At 36.6% G+C, this 22,304-nt stretch overlaps 1 protein-coding gene across 2 annotated transcripts; it reads right to left on the bottom strand.

The window, feature by feature from the left end:
• Positions 1–224: 224 nt before the first annotated feature.
• LOC145787148 (prostasin-like) lies at positions 225–21,694 on the bottom strand. 2 transcript variants are annotated; one of them, XM_082598877.1, is made up of 13 exons: positions 21,558–21,694; positions 21,103–21,236; positions 17,931–18,032; positions 17,092–17,224; positions 16,255–16,365; positions 15,244–15,305; positions 14,736–14,902; positions 14,157–14,261; positions 13,193–13,350; positions 12,017–12,180; positions 10,484–10,628; positions 9,022–9,069; positions 225–357 (listed from the first exon to the last, which is right to left on the bottom strand). In XM_082598877.1, exons 1-13 carry the CDS (start codon positions 21,637–21,639, stop codon positions 281–283), a joined length of 1,488 nt encoding a protein of 495 aa, XP_082455003.1. In that variant the 5' UTR covers positions 21,640–21,694; the 3' UTR covers positions 225–280. The 2 variants fall into 2 exon arrangements, with proteins under 2 accessions (XP_082455003.1, XP_082455004.1); XM_082598878.1 differs by lacking the exon at positions 225–357 and adding an exon at positions 1,829–3,332.
• Between the last annotated feature and the right edge of the window lie 610 nt (positions 21,695–22,304).

The following is a 22,304-nucleotide window of genomic DNA, read 5'->3' as shown; positions in this document are numbered from 1 at the left end:
TTTTCGAGTTAATCTGTGCTGATAATAATGACCACGAAGATGTGGGATCGAGGCCTCAATTCGCAGTAAACCTTATCACCTATCATACTAGCATTCCACTCGATACAACATTGCTAGAAAAGGCATTCATACAAGCAAAAAGTAGGACAGATGGCAGTTAAGTTTGTTTTTATTTTCAACCATCACAGCAAAAAACAAAAAACATGCTAAATATAACAGCGGTCCAGAAAAGGGCATAAGAGGCTTCTCAAACGCCCACCATCCCTATCTCTTGCGTATCTCAACCAGTCTGAAATAGCGGCATCGATATTTGAATTTGTTGCTGTGGACAAGTTGTGGGTTCTTCGTAGCCTCCATCTAAAAATAATAATGCCATTGGGATAAATTGAGAAATAGCTGGTCCAAACCAATATGTCTAGTGCAAAAGGTCGGTTACTGAAGCCACGTAACTAACTCTAACAAGCAACTTTTTCCCGTAAAGCAATGAACTAATCACACTGAAAAAAGCTCTGAAAGCATCTCCCATGGATAAACTCAGAGTTACATTGATTACAACAGTCTGGAAAAGAAAATGGGAATTATCCTGCTACAAATAAACTTTGAAATTATTTCTTCAAAGTTTTTGCGAATTACTTCTGTTACAAATACAAAATTATGATTTTTTTCGTCACTCTAATGAATCATTTTCATGTACCCTTGCAGTAAATTGACTACAGAAGCTTTGTCTGTAGTTATTATTTATTAAAAACTGAGAGTTTGTTGAAAAAGAAACATTAGGTAAGGAAAAGACTAGAACATCACACGCCCAGGGCGAAAGAGAAAATTGAATTGAGTCCTGTCTTTGTCATGAGTTACCAAGGGGGGTGGGGGGACTTATATACCAGTCCCAGGTATAACCTGTCTCCCCCCCACCCCCATGGTAACTCATGACAAAGACAGGACTCAATTCAATGATGTTCAATTCAGTGATGTTCTAGTCGTTACCATTAGGTAAAGGAGTAAACGCTAAAGTCGACCATGCTTGTGCTTAGAATAAAAAAGGATTGTCGAAATCTGATGTAGCCTAGCCTATTCCTCACAACTAGAGCAAGTTTTCATCGACTTGAAAACTCAAAACAGTTTACTTTAAAATGTAAAAATGACCTTATTGACCTAACAAAAACTTGACCAAATAATTTAGTGTTTTCTGAGATTTTATGTTAAAACTAATTGATTTTGATCAATCATATCGTACCACAATTGCAAAATTGCGATACAACACAGCAGTCTGAGCCACAAAACTGGCGACATAAAACAAAACAAATTTGTGAAGAAGGGGCGTTCTTCCCGGCCATCAGCACAAGGCTGATCACTCACTAGTATAGCGAGCAGCAGTTGCGCTTCGCTAACTATAACGGTGTAGCTTCCACGCTAGCCATTAAGACCTCCAATAAACGATAAGTTTCTGGGCAGCCGATTGTAGCATCGAATAGACAGCGATAGACACGTGTTTCGCCCATGAGGCTGGGCTCATCAGTATTGCACCGTATAGTGTTCAACTGTTTTATTCGCATCAACAGCGCACGGGTACAAAGGATTGACACGGCGAGAGAGCACAAACAAACATAGTCAGGTCGAAGTTTCCGATAGGTGTTGAAGTGTTGTTTTCTGTGAATTATTCCATCCATTAGGTGCCGCTGGATGGTGAGAAGTCCTAAAATGCGGTAGGCCTACTCAAGCGTACACCCCTAGAGCCGAACCCTGATCTCGTGTCGGACGGTTAACTACTGAGTTAACGAGGCGAACAATCAAATACCAATAAGACTTTGTAAATGTGTCATCACTCCAATAACAATGAATAATTTTATTTACATTCAGTTCAAATTAGTATCAAAAGCAGCACAAAGACACCAAACACACATCAGTAGTCTAACAAGAATCAATATCTAGCCTAGTCTACATTTGGACAAAACTTATTGAAGCCAATGTTTCGATTTTATCAAAGCATAACCTGCAATACAACAGCAATAATTTTGAAAGTGAATATAACAAAAAAATTTGAAGTAAAACACATAGCCCATTGTGCATGCAGCATAGGCTACTAAGTTATTATTAAAAAAATTGCAATGATTCCATAATTTTGAAATTTAACGAACCAATTCATTATTTAATTAGGCTACAAACATTTTTTATCGATGTTGCATAGCTATTACAAAAACTTTGCAACATTGCAAAATGTAGCCTAGACCTAATCAAACCAATAAAAGATAGTGTACTGTAGTTTTGTTAATTTTTATTCGGTATTAATAATGCATCAACTATTGCCAGTTTAATGTATGAAACCAAAGCCAGAGTCTGCACCAGCGTGAAGATTAAAAAAACAAACATAGAAATATTTTGAAAACATAACATCATTTGCATTTGACTTATCGTTACAGTAAAGGTAAAAATTATAAAGGCTTGGTAGAGAGTTTGCTTTGTTGAACTATAGACAGAAAAAAGTAACTTTAGCGGGTTTAACATGTTTTATTACAAAGAGATATAACAAAATTAAAAATCAACTTAAACGTTTTCGACACGTGAGTGATGTCCTCATCAGGAATTTCATAAATCTGCAATATACATAAAATGAAAATTATAAGATAAATCTGACTATGCACTATAACGACACTCCCGACTGAAAAACACAAACTGAACAAATGATACAAGAATGATTACGATACAACAATAATTTACTCGTAATCATTCTTGTATCACTTGTTCAGTTTGTGCTTTTCAGTCCGGAATGTCGTTACAGTTATTGTGCATAGTCAGATTTATCTTATAATTTTCATTTTATGTATAGGCTATTGCAGATTTAAGTAATTCCTGATGAGGACACACGTAGGCTACATGTCGGAAACTTTTGAGATGATTTTTTTTAATGATGTTATATCTCTTTGTAATATAACATGTTAAACCCGTTAAAGTTGCATTGTTTTGTTTGTCTATAGTTAAGGATTAGTGTAAAAGTTTTTTTTAATTATTTGAATGGAAAGATTATAACTTATAACTTCATGTTTTAATCACTGCTCTTAATTTGACAAGTGAGTTCAGAAGACCTCTATACTATCTAGGTGAGGTCATGGCTACTTGAAGACGGTCAGTTCTCAGATCAGTGGTTTAGGCTGAGTGTGCTAACCAGCTATTAATGTTTGAAGCAACACTCGTTTTTATTTTTGTTTTCTTTTTCCTTGAAAACAATGCAGTTTCAATAGAGGAGCAAGAAGTTAGAAATAATTTCAAGCTTTAGAAGACTTCTGCACACCATAGTGACATCATCAATCCCAACAACAAAGAAGCCCAAGACGAAACTGAAAAATAAAGACACTAATTGCAAACACAAAGCACAGCGTTTCCAAGATGAACTTCCAAGCAAAAATATAAAACCAAACCCGGTTTGCTTCTCAAAAACGTTTTTTTTTTCATCAAAGGAAGCGTTTGGGAGATTTATAAACACTGATATTGAAAAAATCGGATCTAAAATCTCTCTTTGTCTTGGTGCCATTCGTATCACGAAGAAGTATGAACATTTTTTTTTTATCAAAGCGAACAGTCGCGTATCAACATGCAGTCTACTCTACAACGAGGTAAATAATGATGCAGACCAGGTTATAGCCTGGTTTTGCCATACCGGTATAACAACACGCTTAACGTAGATTTCCAAGAAGTGATTCAAAATTCGTGTTAGAAGAAATGCATTGTTTTATTCATTATACAGCAGTGGTTCTCAACCTTTTTGTCTTCGTGGACTCCTTTTTGGTGCCCACGAAGCAGTCGCGGACCCGTAAAACAATTTTATCTGAAATTTGAGTATATCGTGTCTCTTAACGGAAACAAATCCTTCATAACTTTCGAAGCTACACACTTAGAAGAAATTGCTGAACTCGCTAGTCGCTTACCTACTCATAACTATTGGTGACATTTACGAAGTCATGTTGTGAGAGCTATATGTTGGCACACAACATCAAAAACCAGTAGTCTATAGGCTATGTTAATTTGATGTTTTTCTGTAAATTTTATCAAAAATTAATAGAATTTGCAAAGAATTTCTCTATTTTTTCAATTGTAATCTATATTTTATTGTCATCACAGTCACAATAAAGCTGTGTGCCAATAGCCTGCTGATTAACGTTTGCATCAAGTGAAATTAAGCATTAGTAAACAATCTGTAAACAATCCGATGTAAACAATCTCCTACGCCTTTAGGGCTACGGTCTTTCGCACTCTGTCATTGGATGCACACTGTACGTTTTTGTGTTATGTACGTTTCGCATCCAAACAAAAATAAAATGACCATCCGATGTCTCAAAGGAATGAAGTTGAACATGCACAGCCTTATAAAATAATTTAACTTTTTTATAATCATTTTTTTAGTTAGGAAACCGAACATTTGTGTGACGCCCTTTAAAATTTCAAACACCGCACGAGGGCATCGCGAAACACGGTTTGAGAATCACTGTAGGTCTAATGCGCAAATAAAACATAGCCTAACCAATTTTTATATCAAATATAGTTATTATTCTTTAAAACAGGGGTGGGGAACCTTTTTAGTATTGCGGGCCACATAAAATGAGAAATAACACACGCGGGCCACTAAAAATTTCGAAATTTTGTCCGATCTTTCTGGAACATTCTGCCTTCATCACCAATCTTTCTTTTCTTTCCAGAAGCCATTATACAACGTAAAATTTTGAAATTTGAGCAGAAGGCTACTCTGCAAAACACTTTTCATGAATGGCATAACTGACCGATTAACAATAACTGGTCACATTGTGACATACACATTGTTGTTACAAATGGCCTTCTATGATGGATTAACTAGTCATAGAAGGCCATTCGCAATATACCGAGAATGCAGACTGCAGAGCCTACTCTTTTTTGAGGTTGAGTTGTTGTTTCAATATATTTTGGGTAAAGAAATTTTGACGCGGGCCACATGGAACAGTTACGCGGGCCGCATTCGGCCCGCGGGCCGCAGGTTCCCCACCCCTGCTTTAAAACCTCTACAGCCTGTTTCACCCTATAAAGGGGATCACCAGAAGGTCTTTATTCAAATATAATTCTATTTGAATAAGGTCCTTCTGATGATCCCCCTTTTAGGGGGAAACAGGCTGTAAAGGTTTTAGAGATTGATAACTATATTTGATATAATTTGCTCTGCTTGGCTTTTTGCTTGGCATTGAGCACTTTTTGTAGTATTAATAGTATTTACTGCTTAACCAATTTTTAAATGTTGTAATTTATCAACCATGCTGCATATTCGTAAACTTTTACAGACCCCTGAAAACGCTTCGCGGACTTCCAGTTGAGAACCACTGCATTATAATCATCGTTTCAATTCGTTTATGTTTGTGTGGTGTACACAATGCCTCTTACTGATGTATACCAGTCAGTAAAATGTTCAATTTAGCAGGTTTAAATATCCCTGTCATAAACGTTTAATCTTGTGTTTTTTAACAAAGCTTAATAATACAATTTTGGTAGCGAGGTGGCTTTCTTTAACCATAGACAGACAGTGGCGCCGGCAGGGGGGGGGCAGGCGGGGCAGCTGCCTCCCCAATGTTTTGGGCATCATCTTTTCAATTTTTTTTTTATTAATACATATTAGTATATTTTTTTTAATATTTGGATCCCAACCTCAAGTAAGTCAACTCAAGTTGCAGGAGGGGGGGGGGAGTAAAAGCTCTCTCTTTAAAAAAAAAGTATGGAAAACCTTGATGACTAAACTGTACAGTAGATAAAAAGATTTTCTGCGGAAGCAAAGATATAGACTTTTTAAAGTTTTAACTAACGTCACATACTCACATTGATGTAGAAAAATAACAACCTGTTAAATTTTTGATACCTCACACTCCCATGACTTCTTCCGCGCGCATTTTGGCATTGGTTGCTTGCAGTGACTCTTTCACTTAAACAAAACGTTTTGTTTCAGCAGTTTTGAGTTGTTCAATTCTTAAGTTGTAAAAGGAGACTCAATTTCTCCAATATTTATCATTAATTATGTTTCTCTTTTTATCTCAGCAGAGTATAAAACTTGTAAAAGTTTTTCATCCATACGACGTCATAAATGAAATTATATCTCAATTCGGCGTAATGACGTGACATCATCTAAACATTTTACCGAATAATAAATTAACAAATTCGATCGTCAAAAGTGGTTTGGTGGTGGTAAATATTACGTAATGAAAAAAATGTGATAAGGTTGGAAGACATTACGTCATGTATTTTCAATACAAATTGAAGTTTAAAATTTATTCTTTTGTTCATAGTCGTAACTCGTAATCCACCTTCAAAGCGGTACTACAAAGAACAATTTTCGATAAGGGGGGCATCAAGAATAAGTCGACATGACTTTTAACCCTTAGAAGGTTGGGCTCCTGGAGTCTTGCTCAGTTTGGGGGGGGGCTGTCGATTCTTCTTATGCTTTAGGAGTGATATCTCTGTTATTTTGTCAAGGTTTCAAAATTTGAGATTCACTTTGTAAAATTATTCACGCTGAGCATATCCGAAAATTAAAACTATGTGAATTTTAGAACTGCTCATATAGCCTACGTTGAAATGTTGAGGTCACTTATGAGTGTAATTTGTAGCGTGAGTTTACACATTATTTTTTGGTAGAGTAATGAAGAACGTGCATTGTAATGTTGTGATTAATTTTTTTTTACAATATATTACATACAGCCAATGCCCTTCACGCTGTGAAACAGTTAGGATTAACGAGACATGGGCCAAATTAATTACTTTCATCCAGCTGGTGGGAAAATGTTTCACAATAGAATATGAAATATTTCAGAGGATGTGCTGAGAAATGCCTTATATCTTTCAATTTATAACCTTTATTCGCTCAAAATTTCAGCTCAATAGAGGTGGATAAAAGCACATAAAAGTTAGAAAAAGTCAATAAATCTCGTAGTCGCAGCCTCAGTGGTTTTAGAGATACAACTGTTGACACAAAAAAGTTGAATTGACAGCCCCCTCCCCCCCAACCTTCAAAGGGTTTGCTTTGAGTCAACAGATCTATGCCTTAAGGTTTACGTCAGCTCTGGAGATCAGTAAAATATAAGGTGTCATCTTCGGTGCAACAAGACCATTGATTGATTGGTTTAGTGAGGATTCGTAGTCCCATTGCTTTCATTTTGAGTGATCATACTGATTTTCAATTTATTCCTACAAGACGTTACGTAATGAAAAAATATATAACTAAGGTTGGAAGACATTACGTCATGTCTTTTCAATTCAAAATGAAGTTTAAAATTTATTCTTTTGTTCATAGTCGTAACTCGTAATCCTCTTTTAAAGCGGTATTACAAAGAACAATTTTCGATAAGGAGGGCATCAAGAATATGTCGACATGACTTTTAAGGTTTACGTCAGCCCCCCGAAATCAGTAAAATATAGGGTTCTCATTATAGTAATTGTAAGCCGCGGGAAATTTTTTCTCTAAAAAACAGATTCCCGGGAAGCTAAACATTTTTTCCAGCCCTGGTAGAAAACAAGAGAAATTAAATAATATACCACTGTCTTGCATGTCTTGCACCAGTGGCGTAGCCAAGGGAGGGGGGTTTCAACTTTTCAAATTGAATTTACAGATGTTAATACATTGTTTACAAGAAAAGCTTTAGCCTATGATGTAATTTCTCGTCAAACTGTGCAAGGATGCAAGCCATCTGCAACTGCTGAGATCGCTTGTTCGATCTAGATTAACATCTAAACAGCTATTCGTTATGCAAAACTTGAATATATCAGAAATAGCCTGAAGTAACTTCATTGTCTCAAAGCTTTTTGTTTGACACTCATCAAGATGTATGGCGTCTATGACGTTACATTTTCTAAACTTTGGGTTGACTTCAGAGCATAAAAGTTAGTGACTTACCGGAATAAGATCGCTTTTTGAATCAACCAAGGAGAAAATTGATAAATAATAAAACTGTAATAATCTCGCAAAAAAAAGGAAATCAACCTATGTCTCTAAAACAAAGTTTGCCTAATTTTAAACGAAACTGTATTAAAAGAGCGAGTTTTGCCAATACCAAACATTCAAATATCTCAATCTGGAATTTGCAACAAGAAAACATAGAGACTTAGCTTTATTTCCGAAAAATGCCGAAGAAAACATGATCTTATCCTTTTGCTATGCCACCGGACAGCACCATTTTACAGAAATATTCATACCTACAATTTTGTTGAAAATGCTCTCAGCATGCACCAAACTGAAAGTAATTTTTCAAAATTTTCTGGGGGAGGCCCCCCAGACCCCCCGCCGCTAAGTGTCGCCTTTGGCGAACACACCATCGGGCTGCGCCCGCCGGCTGTCGTCAACACTCCCCCTTTCAAAATTTTTGGCTACACTACTGTCTTGCACTGTCAATATTTTGCCCCCCCATTGTTGAAGGTCTGGCGGCGCCACTGTAGACAGATAAAACCAAGTAACCACACGGCATTTAACATCATACATAAGAGTGAACATAAAGCTATACACTGCGAATGACCGAAAACGTTCGCAGTTTATAGTTTATGTTCAGTTTAATGTATGATGTTAAATGCTGTGTGGTTGCTTGTATCTGTCTATGGTTAAAGCTTAATAAATTGCGTAGGTTGAACATCAAAGTAAGCTATGTTCTTTTGGCTTAAAAAGTAAGCTATGCCACAAACTGTTGTTGTGCAGGATAATCCGAAGTTTCCGAAATCATAAGCATTTGACTTTCGTGAGAAAGAGATCAGATGGATAACTTGGCCAACTAGTTTAGCAAATGACGGAATACAAGGTCACATTTGTGTGAACAACTAAGCATACACAATAAAAATGAGTAAATGGACCACCGTGTAGTACAAAAATAAATAAATATAGCCTAAGCCTAATATTAAATTGAATACAATAATAATAATAAATAACAAGAGTTATTGTTGATTTAATCAATTTTTTTTAATCAATGTGCAAACGTAAAACTTTAATGGCAGTTTACAAACAGAGAAGAGTCACATTTAGTTAGGTTTACTTACTTAAGCTTTGAGAAGAACTAGGTGTCGTTGTTAGATCAAGTTCTGTAACTAGCATTATAAGAAAAATATTAAATGTTGGAAACGGTCTGTGCTTTCTCACATAATACTTTTATATAAACTCGGGAACATAAATAGATCTAACTCGCAATTTTTTACTGTTTTTATAATAAGTTTATTGAAAAAAAGGCAAAGAGTTATCAAAAAGCTTTTATTCTTCAAACAAGAAATGAGATTATGTTATCAACAAATTATGAAATCAATAAGAAAAAAAATCACGTTTTTGAAATTAGTAGTTTAAATCAAAATAAAAAGTTCTAGAAAATATTTGCACCACAGCTTCAGCTCTCAAGCAAGAAAAATGACACAAAACTCTTAAGTTTTTGCTCGAAGTCAGTCTTTATACAATCGACGACTAACTATCTCCCACACAGCATTACAATTTCATTTTACAATTTATTTGTTGCAGAACCGGCTCAATTTTGTCGATTTTGTTGATAATCGTCGATTTTGTCGTCGATTTTGTTGATAACATAATCTCATTTCTTGTTTGAAGAATAAAAGCTTTTTGATAACTCTTTGCCTTTTTTTCAATAAACTTATTATAAAAACAGTAAAAAATTGCGAGTTAGATCTATCAATGAAATTGTAATGCTGTGGGGGAGATAGCTAGTCGTCGATGGTATAAAGACTGACTTCGAGCAAAAACTTTAGAGTTTTGTGTCATTTAATGATTCGTTGAGGTTTTAGATTTGTGATCGCCCATAGAGGAAGTGCCATAGTGCCTGATCCTTTTTATGACTTTAGCATGTTTTTAAGGAAGAAAACGCGATAAAAATTGAATATAGGCCTAATCTTGAAAAATTTTAATTCTATGTTTCTTGATCATTTTAGTTACACATTTGCAGACAGCTTTACAACTTTTCTTAGGCTGAACAAAATATTATTGTTCATTTTGTGTAGCCTAATGCTTCATAAATTTGTTTTTGCTGTGAACACCTGGTTTAGTTCTTATTTTCAAGAATTGCATGGCACGCTTACAAAATTTGTGTAATTGTGTGGCATACAAATACATACACAATGCATACAGTACACACACACACACACACACACAAACACACACACACACACACACACACACACACACACACACACACACACACACACACACACACACACACACACACTAGAACACATAGGTTGGCAAGACTAGAAAAAGACACTTGAATGAGTGATGATGGGAGTTATGTTGAAGTAAAAAATTGGATATTTATCGAAAATTTGTGATGCTTTGTTACCAGTGGCATTTCAACAAGAATACGTCACATCAAGCACGATACGTTTATTCGGGTTGAGAAAATGGCAGACTGGATATTAACTCTCCCTAACAACGAAGTAGAGTCCTCTCTAAAAGATACTTGGCTCCTCAGTTATGTTGATGACAAGTAAGACAAGTAAGACTCACTGTATTCAATCCACGGAAAGAGATTTCCCACAGAGGCATAAAATCCAGGATAGGAACCGCAATCTGGTTCCCCGTATGACGTCACACCGACTTGATACCAAGTTGTTTCTCCAATCAAGCAGACTAAGGGGCCGCCGGAATCACCCTAAACGCAACTTGGTGAAATAAATTCTTTGAATTGAGTTTTTCAAATCCATTCAAAATGATTCTTCAAATGAGATGTTGCATTTACCAACGGAAGCTCAGTGCTCAGTCAAAACAGAGTCATGCAAAATATTTTTTTTAACTAAGATTAAATTACATTATAAGGAGGCTATACTATCATAACAGGTGGGTGGGATGGCGCAGCGGATAAGGCGTTGGCTTTCCAATTATGCAATCCTGGTTCGAATCCCGGCTTCAGCTGGTTGTTGAAAAACACCGCTCACCTCTACCCAGGGTGTAATAAATTGGGTGGGCGTAGTTGCTGAAGTAAAGGCGGCCGAGAGAAAAGAACTGGCCACCCTACTCTCCTTAGTGCCGAAGGCTTAGTATAATGAGAACCTTATCTTCTCATTCCCCAAAGCTCAGTACCTGAGTATGGGACCTTTACTTTACTATCATAATAGGCTATGTTAAGAAATCAGATGATTTTGCTGCTTTTAAATCATGTGACTAACTCTAATTCTACCAAGCTGAAAACACATTTTAGCTTAATAAATGAACGTACACGCAGGTTCAAACATACTTCCAACTGAATACGGTTCTTTATGTCAAATGATCAAAAGTGATCAAAACTCAGACGAAGGAAAAAAAGCTATTGATTTGTTTTCTTTATGTCAAATGAAATCATTTTCATATTAAACCTTTATGCAAATTTAAATAACAATGGTGCTTTCACATAAAACAGTGTCAATTACAGATATACGCTGATATACGGTAGCCTGCGATCATATTTCATTGACTGATATGCGATCTTAGCACTAAGCACTTTACAACGAGACAGCTTAACAGAAAGCTAAATAAGAAGCTGAAGGGCCGTTGGGGAAATATTTTGGGCTCAGTATCAACAAGTTCCTCGGGCCCCAAATTAAAATACATTTCAGAAAAAGAATACGCGCTGGTTTCTTCAAGTTCCTGACCCCCTTAGAAAGATTTCTGGCCCTAAAAATCACCCAGGGCCCGTGTCTCAAAAGTACCCCCTGGACTCCCCACGTCAACGCTACTGGAAAGCTGCCCTTGAAAGCCTGAAAGGCATAGCTTAAGCGCACAGCTTGAGCGTTGAACAAGCGTCTTCAGAACATAGTCTTTGTGAATCTTCTGTGTCACTCCACTGATTCCACGAAAATCTTTTTGCACATAAATTACGTAGACTAATCCTTCATAAAGCTGTGGGCTTGCTAAACCATAAAAAAGACAGCATACAGTATACTGGGAAAGCGGAAAGTCTTATCTCAGCCAGCAAGTCCTTTTTTTAACTATTGATGGTTAGGGTTAGGGTTAGGGAAAAAAAGGATTTTTGTTTGGAATTTTTCAAGCGAGAACGAATCTTACTTTGCAAGTGTCAGCATTGTTGGGAGGCCAGGCACCTGCGCAGATCACGGAGTAAGGCATTTGTAGACGACCGGAAAGTTTGGGATATATCTGGCTACAAAAATCCCTTCCTCGTAGCTTCAGTCTAACTTGTCGCAGCGTAGGTGAGGTAGGTGCGTTTGTTCCTGAAAAGTAAAACATTAACTTATTAATTTGTTATTGCAAAACAGTAAAAGCTAAATGCGGTTTCATACTCATTTACTGAGCCTCGGCGAAGGAGAAGATAATGTTCTCATAGCACTCGGTAGTTGCACTAACGTAAGTAGGGAGTCCTGTTTTTTTTTTTTGGAAACCTTTCTCTTAGCAACTATGGCCACCCAATTTACAGTATTACACCCTGGGTAGAAGTAAACAGTACTTTTTCAAGAACTATCTCGAGACGGGAGTCAAACTGAGAATGCATGAGTGGAAAATAAAAGCTTATTTGATCGCATCCAAAACAAGGCTCTTTTTATGGTTCGAGTCAGCAGAAAAGGAATAGATTTTTATACTCCCGCAATACAGCAGGCTAACGCGTTGGAAAGGTAACTGTGTAAAATATAAAAAGCGAAACAAGTCGTTGTAACCTGTATGATAATTTGTGGTCACTTTACTACAATTGTGACACAGACGATGCTTGTTTCTGGAGTCTCACACACATTTGTTTACATTCATCTTCCGAATTTGTTTAATTTTGAATCTTTATCCTCGAACTGAAGGACAAAAGCCGCTGAATTGAGAGCACTCCTGAAATGTGTTGCTCAAGCGCACACCCCGAGAACCGAACCAGCGCCACTTGATTTTGAGTCGGGCACTGAGCTAATGAAGCGGATTTAATTGTTTCCAAAGCTTCAATTTTTTCCGTATTCAAGCTTATGCTTTGTAGTTAAAAAGTTTAAAATGTTAAACTTGACAGGAAGGCAAGGAAGCCAATCTTGGTAACCACTGTCAAGCATATCATTACCAAATATGGAAAACGTAATGGACAAAAGACACAACCACATGTTCTCACAGTTAAGCGTTGTTAGACCGATGCCTTCCGAGTGACGTGCAGGGGAGCAGCTCTTTGCTTTGCTACGCACTGATATCAAATGAGTTGATAAAAACTGTATAAATCCAAACAGTTTTAAAGAAGTTGGACTGCTTCAAATAGTTCACCTGTTTTTCCCCATCCTGTTGCTACGCAAGTAGACCCATCCTGAGGCAAATTGGCCGAACTTGAAAGCAAGCAGATGGGCCTGACGTACTCATTATAAACCATTTTCTTGTCCAACTTCAAAAGGGCAATATCATTCCCCAACTCCGGTTTACCGTGTCTGTAAAAAATGAGTTTCATAAGTGGTCAGACAACTAAAGGTTTGAAACGTTTTCTGAGAGAAGGTAACCAAAGTGATTCGTTAGGTTAGTGGTTAACATTTCCAGCTCTAAATCAGTAGACATGGGTTCGTTCCCATGCCGGGTCACATCAACAACTTTTTGTAATGTTATTGAATCTTGTTCTACATGAGCACTCATCAAAGGGTTTAGGCTAATTATGTACTGATTTCTCTGATATTGTATGATTTGCACAACGTCGAAAGCATACCCCTAACAATGCTATAAAAAACCTCTAAGTAGGCCTAACCTATTTTGTAAAATTAAAGACATTAGGCCGAGATCAAATTGACCAGCTCTGCTTTTCCGGCCTCGTTAAAAGGGTCAATTTAACAATTTTCACGATTTGCCATAAGCTGTTTTCAACAAAGAACCTTACATTACTTAAAATCAAATTCTACTACTTTTATGTATCCCATATAACTTAGGCCTACATTAATTTGTAAATTTCAGAAAACGTAGCCTTTCTGATCTGGCGGATAAGCCAAAAGCGGATGTAGTTTCGCATCCCTTTGAGCTAAAATCTTCATTTAGCCTACAGTGAACTAAGGTAGCGTGTTGTGAATGCAAGCAACAGAGTTCCACTATAAGCTGTCTGTATATCGACCCAAAGGACAGATATGTGGACCTCACAACGCTCGATGAACACACAATCCATTGGCTGCTGTGCCTGGATGTAACAACGTGGTATCCAAAATGTACTGTAGGCCTACAGCATACAATGTATATATGAAGCAACACAACTTACATGTATCCTGGATGTACATATGAAGTAGTAACTGTGGATGTTTGGACTGGAGGATTCGATAATGACTTCATATCATTAACTCCTGCTTTGACTTTTATAAAATTGCTGTAAAACTAGCATATAGTCTTTTATCACAGTTATTATCATAGGTTAACATACAAAAAAATAAACAGAAGTATTGGCACGGTTATAAAGCTAAAAACTGAAAGTAACACAAAAAATAAGCGCAATGTGTAATATTGTACTTTGAATAATTTTAAATATGATACGCACTAATTTATTTACCTATGGGAGACGTCATAATTAAGTAGTGACGTTGGTCCTAAACTATTCTGCGTTTGATAACAAGAATAAAAATCAAAGGGTTCACTTAATATTATAAGTCAGTTGTAAATCTAAAATAAAAAATTGGTATTCTATAGGCACTCTAATTCCAAGAAAAAATAACAATTAAAACTTCAAGAGTGATACATGCCCACAGAGTTAGCAAAATTTACACCAACAAGAGTATTTCCTTTTTCAGTTATTCCACACAAATGAAATGCTGAACAATATTAGTGAATTTGCGACATTTCGTACCTTGCTATGCCATCAACACAATGTGCAGCCGTCAAGACCCATTCTTCGTTTATAAGAGACCCTCCACAAAGCAAGTTAGAAGGCAACACCAATACCTGCCAAGGCCAGGACCCTTCTACCACTTCCTCACCTCCAACAATTCTAGATTGAGGTCCGGGTCGAGGCTCCTTTAAAACATTTTGAGTAACTCGTTGCTATCTGATAAACACATTTACTGCATTGCGATTTATTTGTTTATTGGATTGTTACACAACAAACATAATGAACCCAAGCGAGAGATGCGTATTACCGTTGATTTGTTTAGAGTAGACGTACAAGTAGGACTAATATAAACAAAAAAATTGATTGTCCTAAAAACTAATTGTTTCCACACGGATTGCTTTGAGCAACTTCTACCAAGCTCGTCACTAATCAACTTTGCAACGACTTTGCAACGACTTAGTATCACAATAATCTTGAGATAATGCGAATGACATCGCACATGATGAAAAAACATCTGAACACTTACAAAGGTAATGTCAGGAGCAAAACTTTGTTTTCCACATTGGCTAAAGGAAGTCCCTTGGTGCGCTGTAAAGCAAATTTGTTTATTTTTTAACTTGAAAAAATAGCTTGCCTGCTACATCACCCGACATGATAATTTCAGAAACAAGTTTCTAAATTATGCGGGAGTGTGATCACAAGACAAAGATGGCGAGCGGTAACAATATTAAGAAAATCAAGGAAAACTACTAAACAACATAAAACAAACGTAGTTTAGTAGGCTACAAATTTAACAAGAAACATGCCTCTCCAGTGAATAATTGCTTGTTGAGCTCAGGGTTGAGCTGCTTTTTTGTTTGGTTTTCTTTAATTTTCTTAAGGTTTCTAAATGGGCTTATTGAGGTTTAGCCAGTAGAGTTCTTTGGGAAGAAGCACAACTTCAATTTTTCGAGCGTTCAGCGAAAACAGAATTCAAGTTCTAAGAAGTAGCCTATTTAGGCTACAATTTGTCAAATTAAGCGTTCTCCGAGAGTTAAAAAATATCTTTTCTCACGATTCAGGAAAAGTTGGTGAAATATTAGTTAAATGTGAACAACATCATTCAGTCATTGAAAGCAAGTATTTTTGCTTCGCTGCACTGCTTACAGCAGTGGTTGTCAACCTTTTTGGTGGAACGGAACCCAATAAAACATTCCAAAAGCTCGAGGAACCCCTGTTCAATAATTTAATTGCATTATGCAAAAAAATCGTTTGATTAATAAAATAAAATTAAAATACTCATGTTCAGATTTATTTATGTAACCTACAATTAAAATATAATAAAATATAAAATAATATATGGGATCGCAGCGAACGTGAGTGTAGCAAATTTATTAATAGTAGCAAACTTAATCAATATTTGATTATATTTAAGCAATATGGATATAATAATAAGATGGACTCTTGGATTTGAATGTAGGCTAAACTTGCGGAACCCCTAGACTTATTGGCGGAACCTTAGGGTTCCGCAAACCCTGTTTGAAAACCACTGGCTTACCGCATTCAATTTCGTCACTATCGTCATTACAATCACGCACTCCATCGCATTGCTTGGATTGCGAGATGCACTCCCCATTCCAACATCGGGAGCTGGAAATTGGGCAGGAGTCTGAAATCAATCCAAATTTGTTTTTTAAATAAGTCAATCTTGTAAATTATTATATAAAAAAAAGTTTTTATTGGTAACTTTTGTTGCACTAAAAATTATGAACCAACTTATTAACGATTGCATTCTGAAATGTTTGGGTGTTAATCAGGAAAATTATTGTTTCCAGCACTATTTTCCACGTTTATCTGATAAAAATAAAGACAAACAAGTTGATTAATTGCTTCACATGGCGTCTCAAATGCATTAAATGCTTCGGAGGTTTTAAAGTAGGCTATTAAGTGCGAATGCTAAATTGCCATGTAGAGTATCCTGCACCACTGTTACTCCCAGTGGCGGCTGGTGAGTTCTAGAAATAGGGGCGCTGCGTGTTCGCCGAAGGCGAATCCGACAGCAGGGGTCTGGGAGGCCTCCCCCAGAAAATTTTGAAAAATTCCATTTGATTTGGTGCATTCTGAGCGCATTATCAGCTCTAAATTGTGATAAAAGTTTAATAAAAGTTTCTGCACCACTGCTAATCTATAGAACTCATTACATGCTAGCCTTTTGTAGGTTAGCTGTGACAGCTTATATCATTAAAAATGCAGCGATGAAAGAATAAGCAAAATTCTTGACGAAATATTTTTCCAAATTATTGTAAAATCAATGTCTCAAAGTGGAAGTCTCACAGCGACTAATACCCGTAATCGTTTCTTTTTACACATTTCTGACTTATGTGAGATCACCAACCGTCTGTGGAAAGTGTAACCTTGAACCCTTCAGTAGGATCAGTTGCGTCATTCCAATAAACAAACACCAAGTCACTGGTTGTTGACAGAAAATTTCGATCGGCGTCATCTCCGCAGAGTTTCCGATCGAGAAACTAAAAATGGCAAGAAAGTTTTAAATTATCTGTTTGCTTCTTCTAAAGTTTTATTATTTTCATGTTGACTTTGTAAAGTTTGCTTCGAGCTTCAATGATGGCTTTATTGGTGTTCTTTGTGTCTTTGTATTCTTCAGTGACCATGCATTTGAAATTTATCGCTTATAAGAAAGTTACAGTTCAGCAAACATCCAGACGGGTCAGTGACCCAAATGAAAGCAAACATTACATGAACGCCAAAGATGACGATAACCGCATTGTTCGCAAACAATGTGACAAGACGCGGAAAAAATAAGTATTTGTTCCCACAATGTCATGCAAAATTCTTAACCTAGTGAACACTACAAACACAACAAAAAGTTAAGCTGTTATCCTAGATCAGTGATTCTTAACCTTTTGCCTTGTCGGCACCACCTTGAAATTACCAACCAGTTCTCGCACCCCCTCCTATTGGCTGAAAAGTAATAGTCGCCTACAGTTCGAAATTTTTGTTGAAACCTAGTAAAATAACTTTGCTTCTTACGTCATATTATAACAAACCTTGATAATTCAGCATCCCCGCACCACCTAGGCACAGGTCTCGCCCCCCTTAGTGGTGCGTGCACCCCTGGTTAAGAACCCCTGTCCTAGATGCAACAAAAGCAAGTTTTAAAAAAATAGTTTATTAGTAGGCTACTATATAAAAATAAACTTTAACTAAAAATACCAATTCGCTGGAATTGGAATTGCCGTTGTAAATCTCCAAGTAGCCACCGTCGCAATTTTCTGTATAACTGATGTTAAAGTAGTCGAAGTCCACCCCAATTAACTGTGTCAACACAAAAACATTACAAGATGAATTGCATACAAGTAAGCGTAGTAGTAGGCTACCAGAGTTTCAAAATGATTTTTGCAAAGATCATCACTTTAGTTATCACCAAGGTTATAGTGATATTACAACATTAAACGATTAACAGTCGACCAGCAGGTTTTGTAATTTGGCCTATACCTAGCCTCTTGTATTTTATGATTAAAAATGGACTTCTTACCCCAAGATAAGAAGTTATCCCATGACATTGTAAGAAGTTATCCCATATCACCTTGCTTTGTTTAAAAAACTTTATAAAATTACCTTGTTAAGTTCTTATTAAATCGTTAAAATCGTTCAGTTAAATTATTTTATCTCATGTAACCTCGTATTTGTGTTCTTAAACGATATGATTCATTATATGCTCATGTTTTCCCAGCTGGTCTTGATTCAATATTCTACAAAACCTTATATATTCAATTCGATTTCGAAGCTACTGTTCCATCCATCATTATATTTTATTGATACAGTTATAATGTCTGATGCTGCAATGTAAGATGACTGATGACAGGCAGCACCTTGACTGGTTAACCGCAAGGTTGTTCGGTGCTGCCAGACCTTTCTATTGCCATATTTTGATTTGTATGTAATTGTGTTTCTTTATATTGAGTCGTATTAGAAAGGCAAATAAACAATATCTCTCTCTCTCTCTCTCTCTCTCAGCCACTTTATCTGGTCCAGATTTGGTAAAGATCTGGACCAGATCCAGTAAAGTGGCTGTCTTGGATGTTACTGTATGTTACTTTCACCGCAAACATCAGGGATTCCTATCTCAGCCAGACAAAGTGATGAGTACTTCACTCCCCCCATTCTGGTAGCTCAGTTGGTTGAGCACTTGACTTTCTGAACGAATAAACGGCAAGTTTTATTGTGTGGTCTGTCATTTTTTTTTACTTTCTGATAGATCAAATGTTTCCCTAGCACGTAAATTTACTTTGTCTGCTGTGGAGAATCCTTGTTATAGATATTTTAGACAAATTTATCTTGGCGTAACGAAACTTCATCTTTTTGATCGCACACTTGAAGGGGCGTCCAGTTCACAAAAAAAATGAGACAAAAGAATGACAAAGAAATTTCTGACAGGCTGTTGAAATATTTTGTCTCCACCACACCAAAAGTCTCACCTGAAGCATTCAAGGAAACAAGTAAAAGTTAAAAAGAATTTCAAACTCTCTCAAACATGCTTTCAATGTCTCCTAGTTACGAGAATTATGGCTAATCACAGTAAAATCTGTCATTTTTACATTGATTCAACGTCTGCAGACGTTAAAGCAATGTAAAAAATGATAGATTTTGTTGTCTGGGATGTTTCATTGCGTTGCACGCAAGGTTTGTCAGTCCATCACTCGGTTATCCAATAACGCAGTTAGTACTTTGACAAATGCAAACAAAACGTGGAGAAGTCCCTGTCTGGATACTTTAATTTCGTTTTGTGAAAAGAATATTCTGAGTTTCTGACGGCACACATTGAAGCAATCACTTATTAATGCCCAAGCCCAGCTTAAGCCAACTTGTTTTACTTTTACAAATATTTGCTTTGATGAAATATGTTGCCAAGACAATGTTACACATTAAAAGCATGAGACTGGGCCCAGCAGCTGTCAAAAGCAGATTTTGCTAAATAATATTCTGGTTAATATCCTTTTTTATACCATGTATTTTGCTTGATGTGGACTATATGTTGTGTTCATTTAAATATGCCATTCATTTAGTGAACATACTGAAAGAATATGCAGAGCCGTTGAGAGGAATATTTGGGCCCAGTACAAATGGGATCCCGGGTCTCCAAATTAAGACGCCTCTTAAATAAAGACGCCTTTCAAAAAAAAGAAAAATCTGAGAAGGCAAATAAATTAAAATTATCAAAGCAAAGATAAGTTGTTTTTTCATAAAAACGCTCTTTGCAAAGTTTTAAACTCGTAAAATCACCTTGGGCCCGGGTAAAAAACTACCATTCAACTCCCATGTCATTACTGCTGGATATGCGTCAACGTTAAGAGTTTATAAATGACAGGTATGAATTTCCGTATGGTGTCAGTACAGTAGGCTAGTTAGTAGTTATGTTGATTCTAATTATATTGACCATCATCATCATCATCAGCCGGTCATGCCACTGCTGGCAGATGGCCTCCACATATGTTTCCACACTATTCTGTCTTTTGCTGTTCTCATCCAGGTGATTCCAATCTTTTTCTCTATGTCATCTCGCCATCTTCTTTTTGGTCTCCCTCTAGTTCTTCTTGCAGATCTTTGTGTCCATTCTGTGGTTATCTTGGCCCATCTGTTGTCTGTCATTCTTGATACCACAAAGAAATGATACCACAAAGAAATGATACCACAAAGTAATGATACCACAAAGTAATGATACCACAAAGTAATGATACCACAAAGCAACGCGGGTGATAGCCTACTATACTGTTGTAATATTATTTTGTACAGCGTTTTAAAATGTACGTACGAGGGAAGAGAGATATAAATGGGGCCAGTAGCGTAGTGTTGTTCAAACACGTCGTAAATTTGGTCTTGCAAGTTTGAATTGCGACTTACAAGTTTGTCTTCGTCAACAAATTCTTCAATAAAACAACCCGCGTTTAAATGTAACTTTTAGAACAATCGCACGACTTGAGATAACTGCTTTACCCAGCCAAGTGGTTCTAATTCATCCTGAATGTCTTCCGATGGAAATTTATGCATTGCTGACACTCCGATGCTCATGCGCATAAAGCAACACGCAGTCAATCAGTCAATATCAAGTTTTATAAGTTTGGTGTTTGCTTCGGTTCAAACGTTGTCAGTTAATTGCATTTAATTTGTCCATATTCTTCCGTTTGTGGAGTTTCACCATTGACTGCAGTAATAAGCGTTAAATAATTTTTTTTAACCTTACTGCTAAAATACAACATATAGCCTCAATTTGGTCAAATGTAATAAACTCTTAGATTTCGTCTAATCAACTTTATTTAAAAACTAAAACGTTGCTATGACAACACCCAATCTCAATCATTCAGTAGGGTTTTTGTCAAATACCCACCATATTGTTTAAGGCATGGATTTGCCAAATCTGAGACACTGTCCCAATTTCGGGAATGGGAGGAGATGAGAAAGATTTAATCTCCGTGCTATTAAGGATAATTGGAGTGATTTGGGAAGATATCCATAGATCACCTGCAAGATTGAAAAACTTTCACAACATTGCCAATACTAAATAACCTTGAAACCATCCAGCAATCAACATTTATATCCTAGCCTAATATACAAAAACAAGGCAAGGAAGCCAATCTTTGTGACCACCTTCAAGCATGCCTTTAAGTGTTCTGCCCAAGACACAACTGCATGCTCATGAGCTGTGTCGAACCGACGATCTCTAAAGACGACCGCCATATTTGTATCCGCCTAGCAGCGAGTCACTCAATAGATTTCTTATCATAGCTTTTTATTTCATATTTTACTTAGCGTAATGGCGTACATATACAGTATGTTACTTACCTTGTTCGGCGAGACCAAGGTTGGAAGAAAAACTCAATAGAAAGATTGCACTGGCAAGATAAGCAACTCTTCGATCCTTCATGTCAATTTTTATTTAATAACTTTTTCAAGTTGTTAAGAAAAGTATACAACTCAACTTTTCCTATTGACATTTGCAGTTTGAAAAAATAAGTATTAAAAAAATTGTAATTTGATTGATTGTGGCAATCTTTATCTTCAGAAGAGAAAGCTTTAGAGAGTTTAATCTTTTCAATTCGCTTTTGAACCCTCTGAACCTCTGCTTTGGAATTCCGTCACCGAGATTGAAAGAGTAAAGTTCCGCTTGTTGCCTGTGAATTACTCACTCTACTAGCTTCTGCTGAACGGACAGTTGTCCTTGAAATGCGTTGTTTAAGCGCACACTCCGATAGTTGAACCAGCAAAGCATAATCTTCAAGATTATAGTATGCAAAATCATAAGGAAACTAGGCGTAACTGTCATTGCAATTAATAGGAAAAAAATTCTGAAAGAAGTAGTTTTTCCTGTTAGTTGAGCAGCCACCAGCACATAGCGAGCATTGCGTTTGGCTTATCATGTCGGTGTTACCACTACGCTAACTAATCAGACAGTCTTTTCTTGTCAATAAAATGTTTCTCGGCAGCAGAGCTTGGAAAAATTATGGCTAGTGTCAATTGGTGACCCTTCTTCCTGCACTCAGCTGCCTATAGAAACAGTCTAGAACAAGATACAAAAAGATGGAAGAGTTT

The sequence above is a fragment of the Aplidium turbinatum genome, chromosome 18, assembly GCF_918807975.1.
Source record: "Aplidium turbinatum chromosome 18, kaAplTurb1.1, whole genome shotgun sequence".
Lineage (NCBI taxonomy): Eukaryota > Metazoa > Chordata > Ascidiacea > Aplousobranchia > Polyclinidae > Aplidium > Aplidium turbinatum.
The sequence above is the reverse complement of the archived record's forward strand: the minus strand, read 5'-3'. Positions and strand labels throughout refer to the sequence as shown.

Coding starts and splice junctions, on each gene's coding strand:
- LOC145787148 (XM_082598877.1), bottom strand. CDS start 21,639: ATGAAGGATCGAAGAGTTGCTTATCTTGCCAGTGCAATCTTTCTATTG. Junction 10,629..12,016: donor ACAATGCTGACACTTGCAAA/GTAAGATTCGTT, acceptor AGTTGCGTTTAG/GGTGATTCCGGCGGCCCCTT. Junction 358..9,021: donor TAGTTCTTCTCAAAGCTTAA/GTAAGTAAACCT, acceptor TATTATTTTTAG/ATGGAGGCTACGAAGAACCC.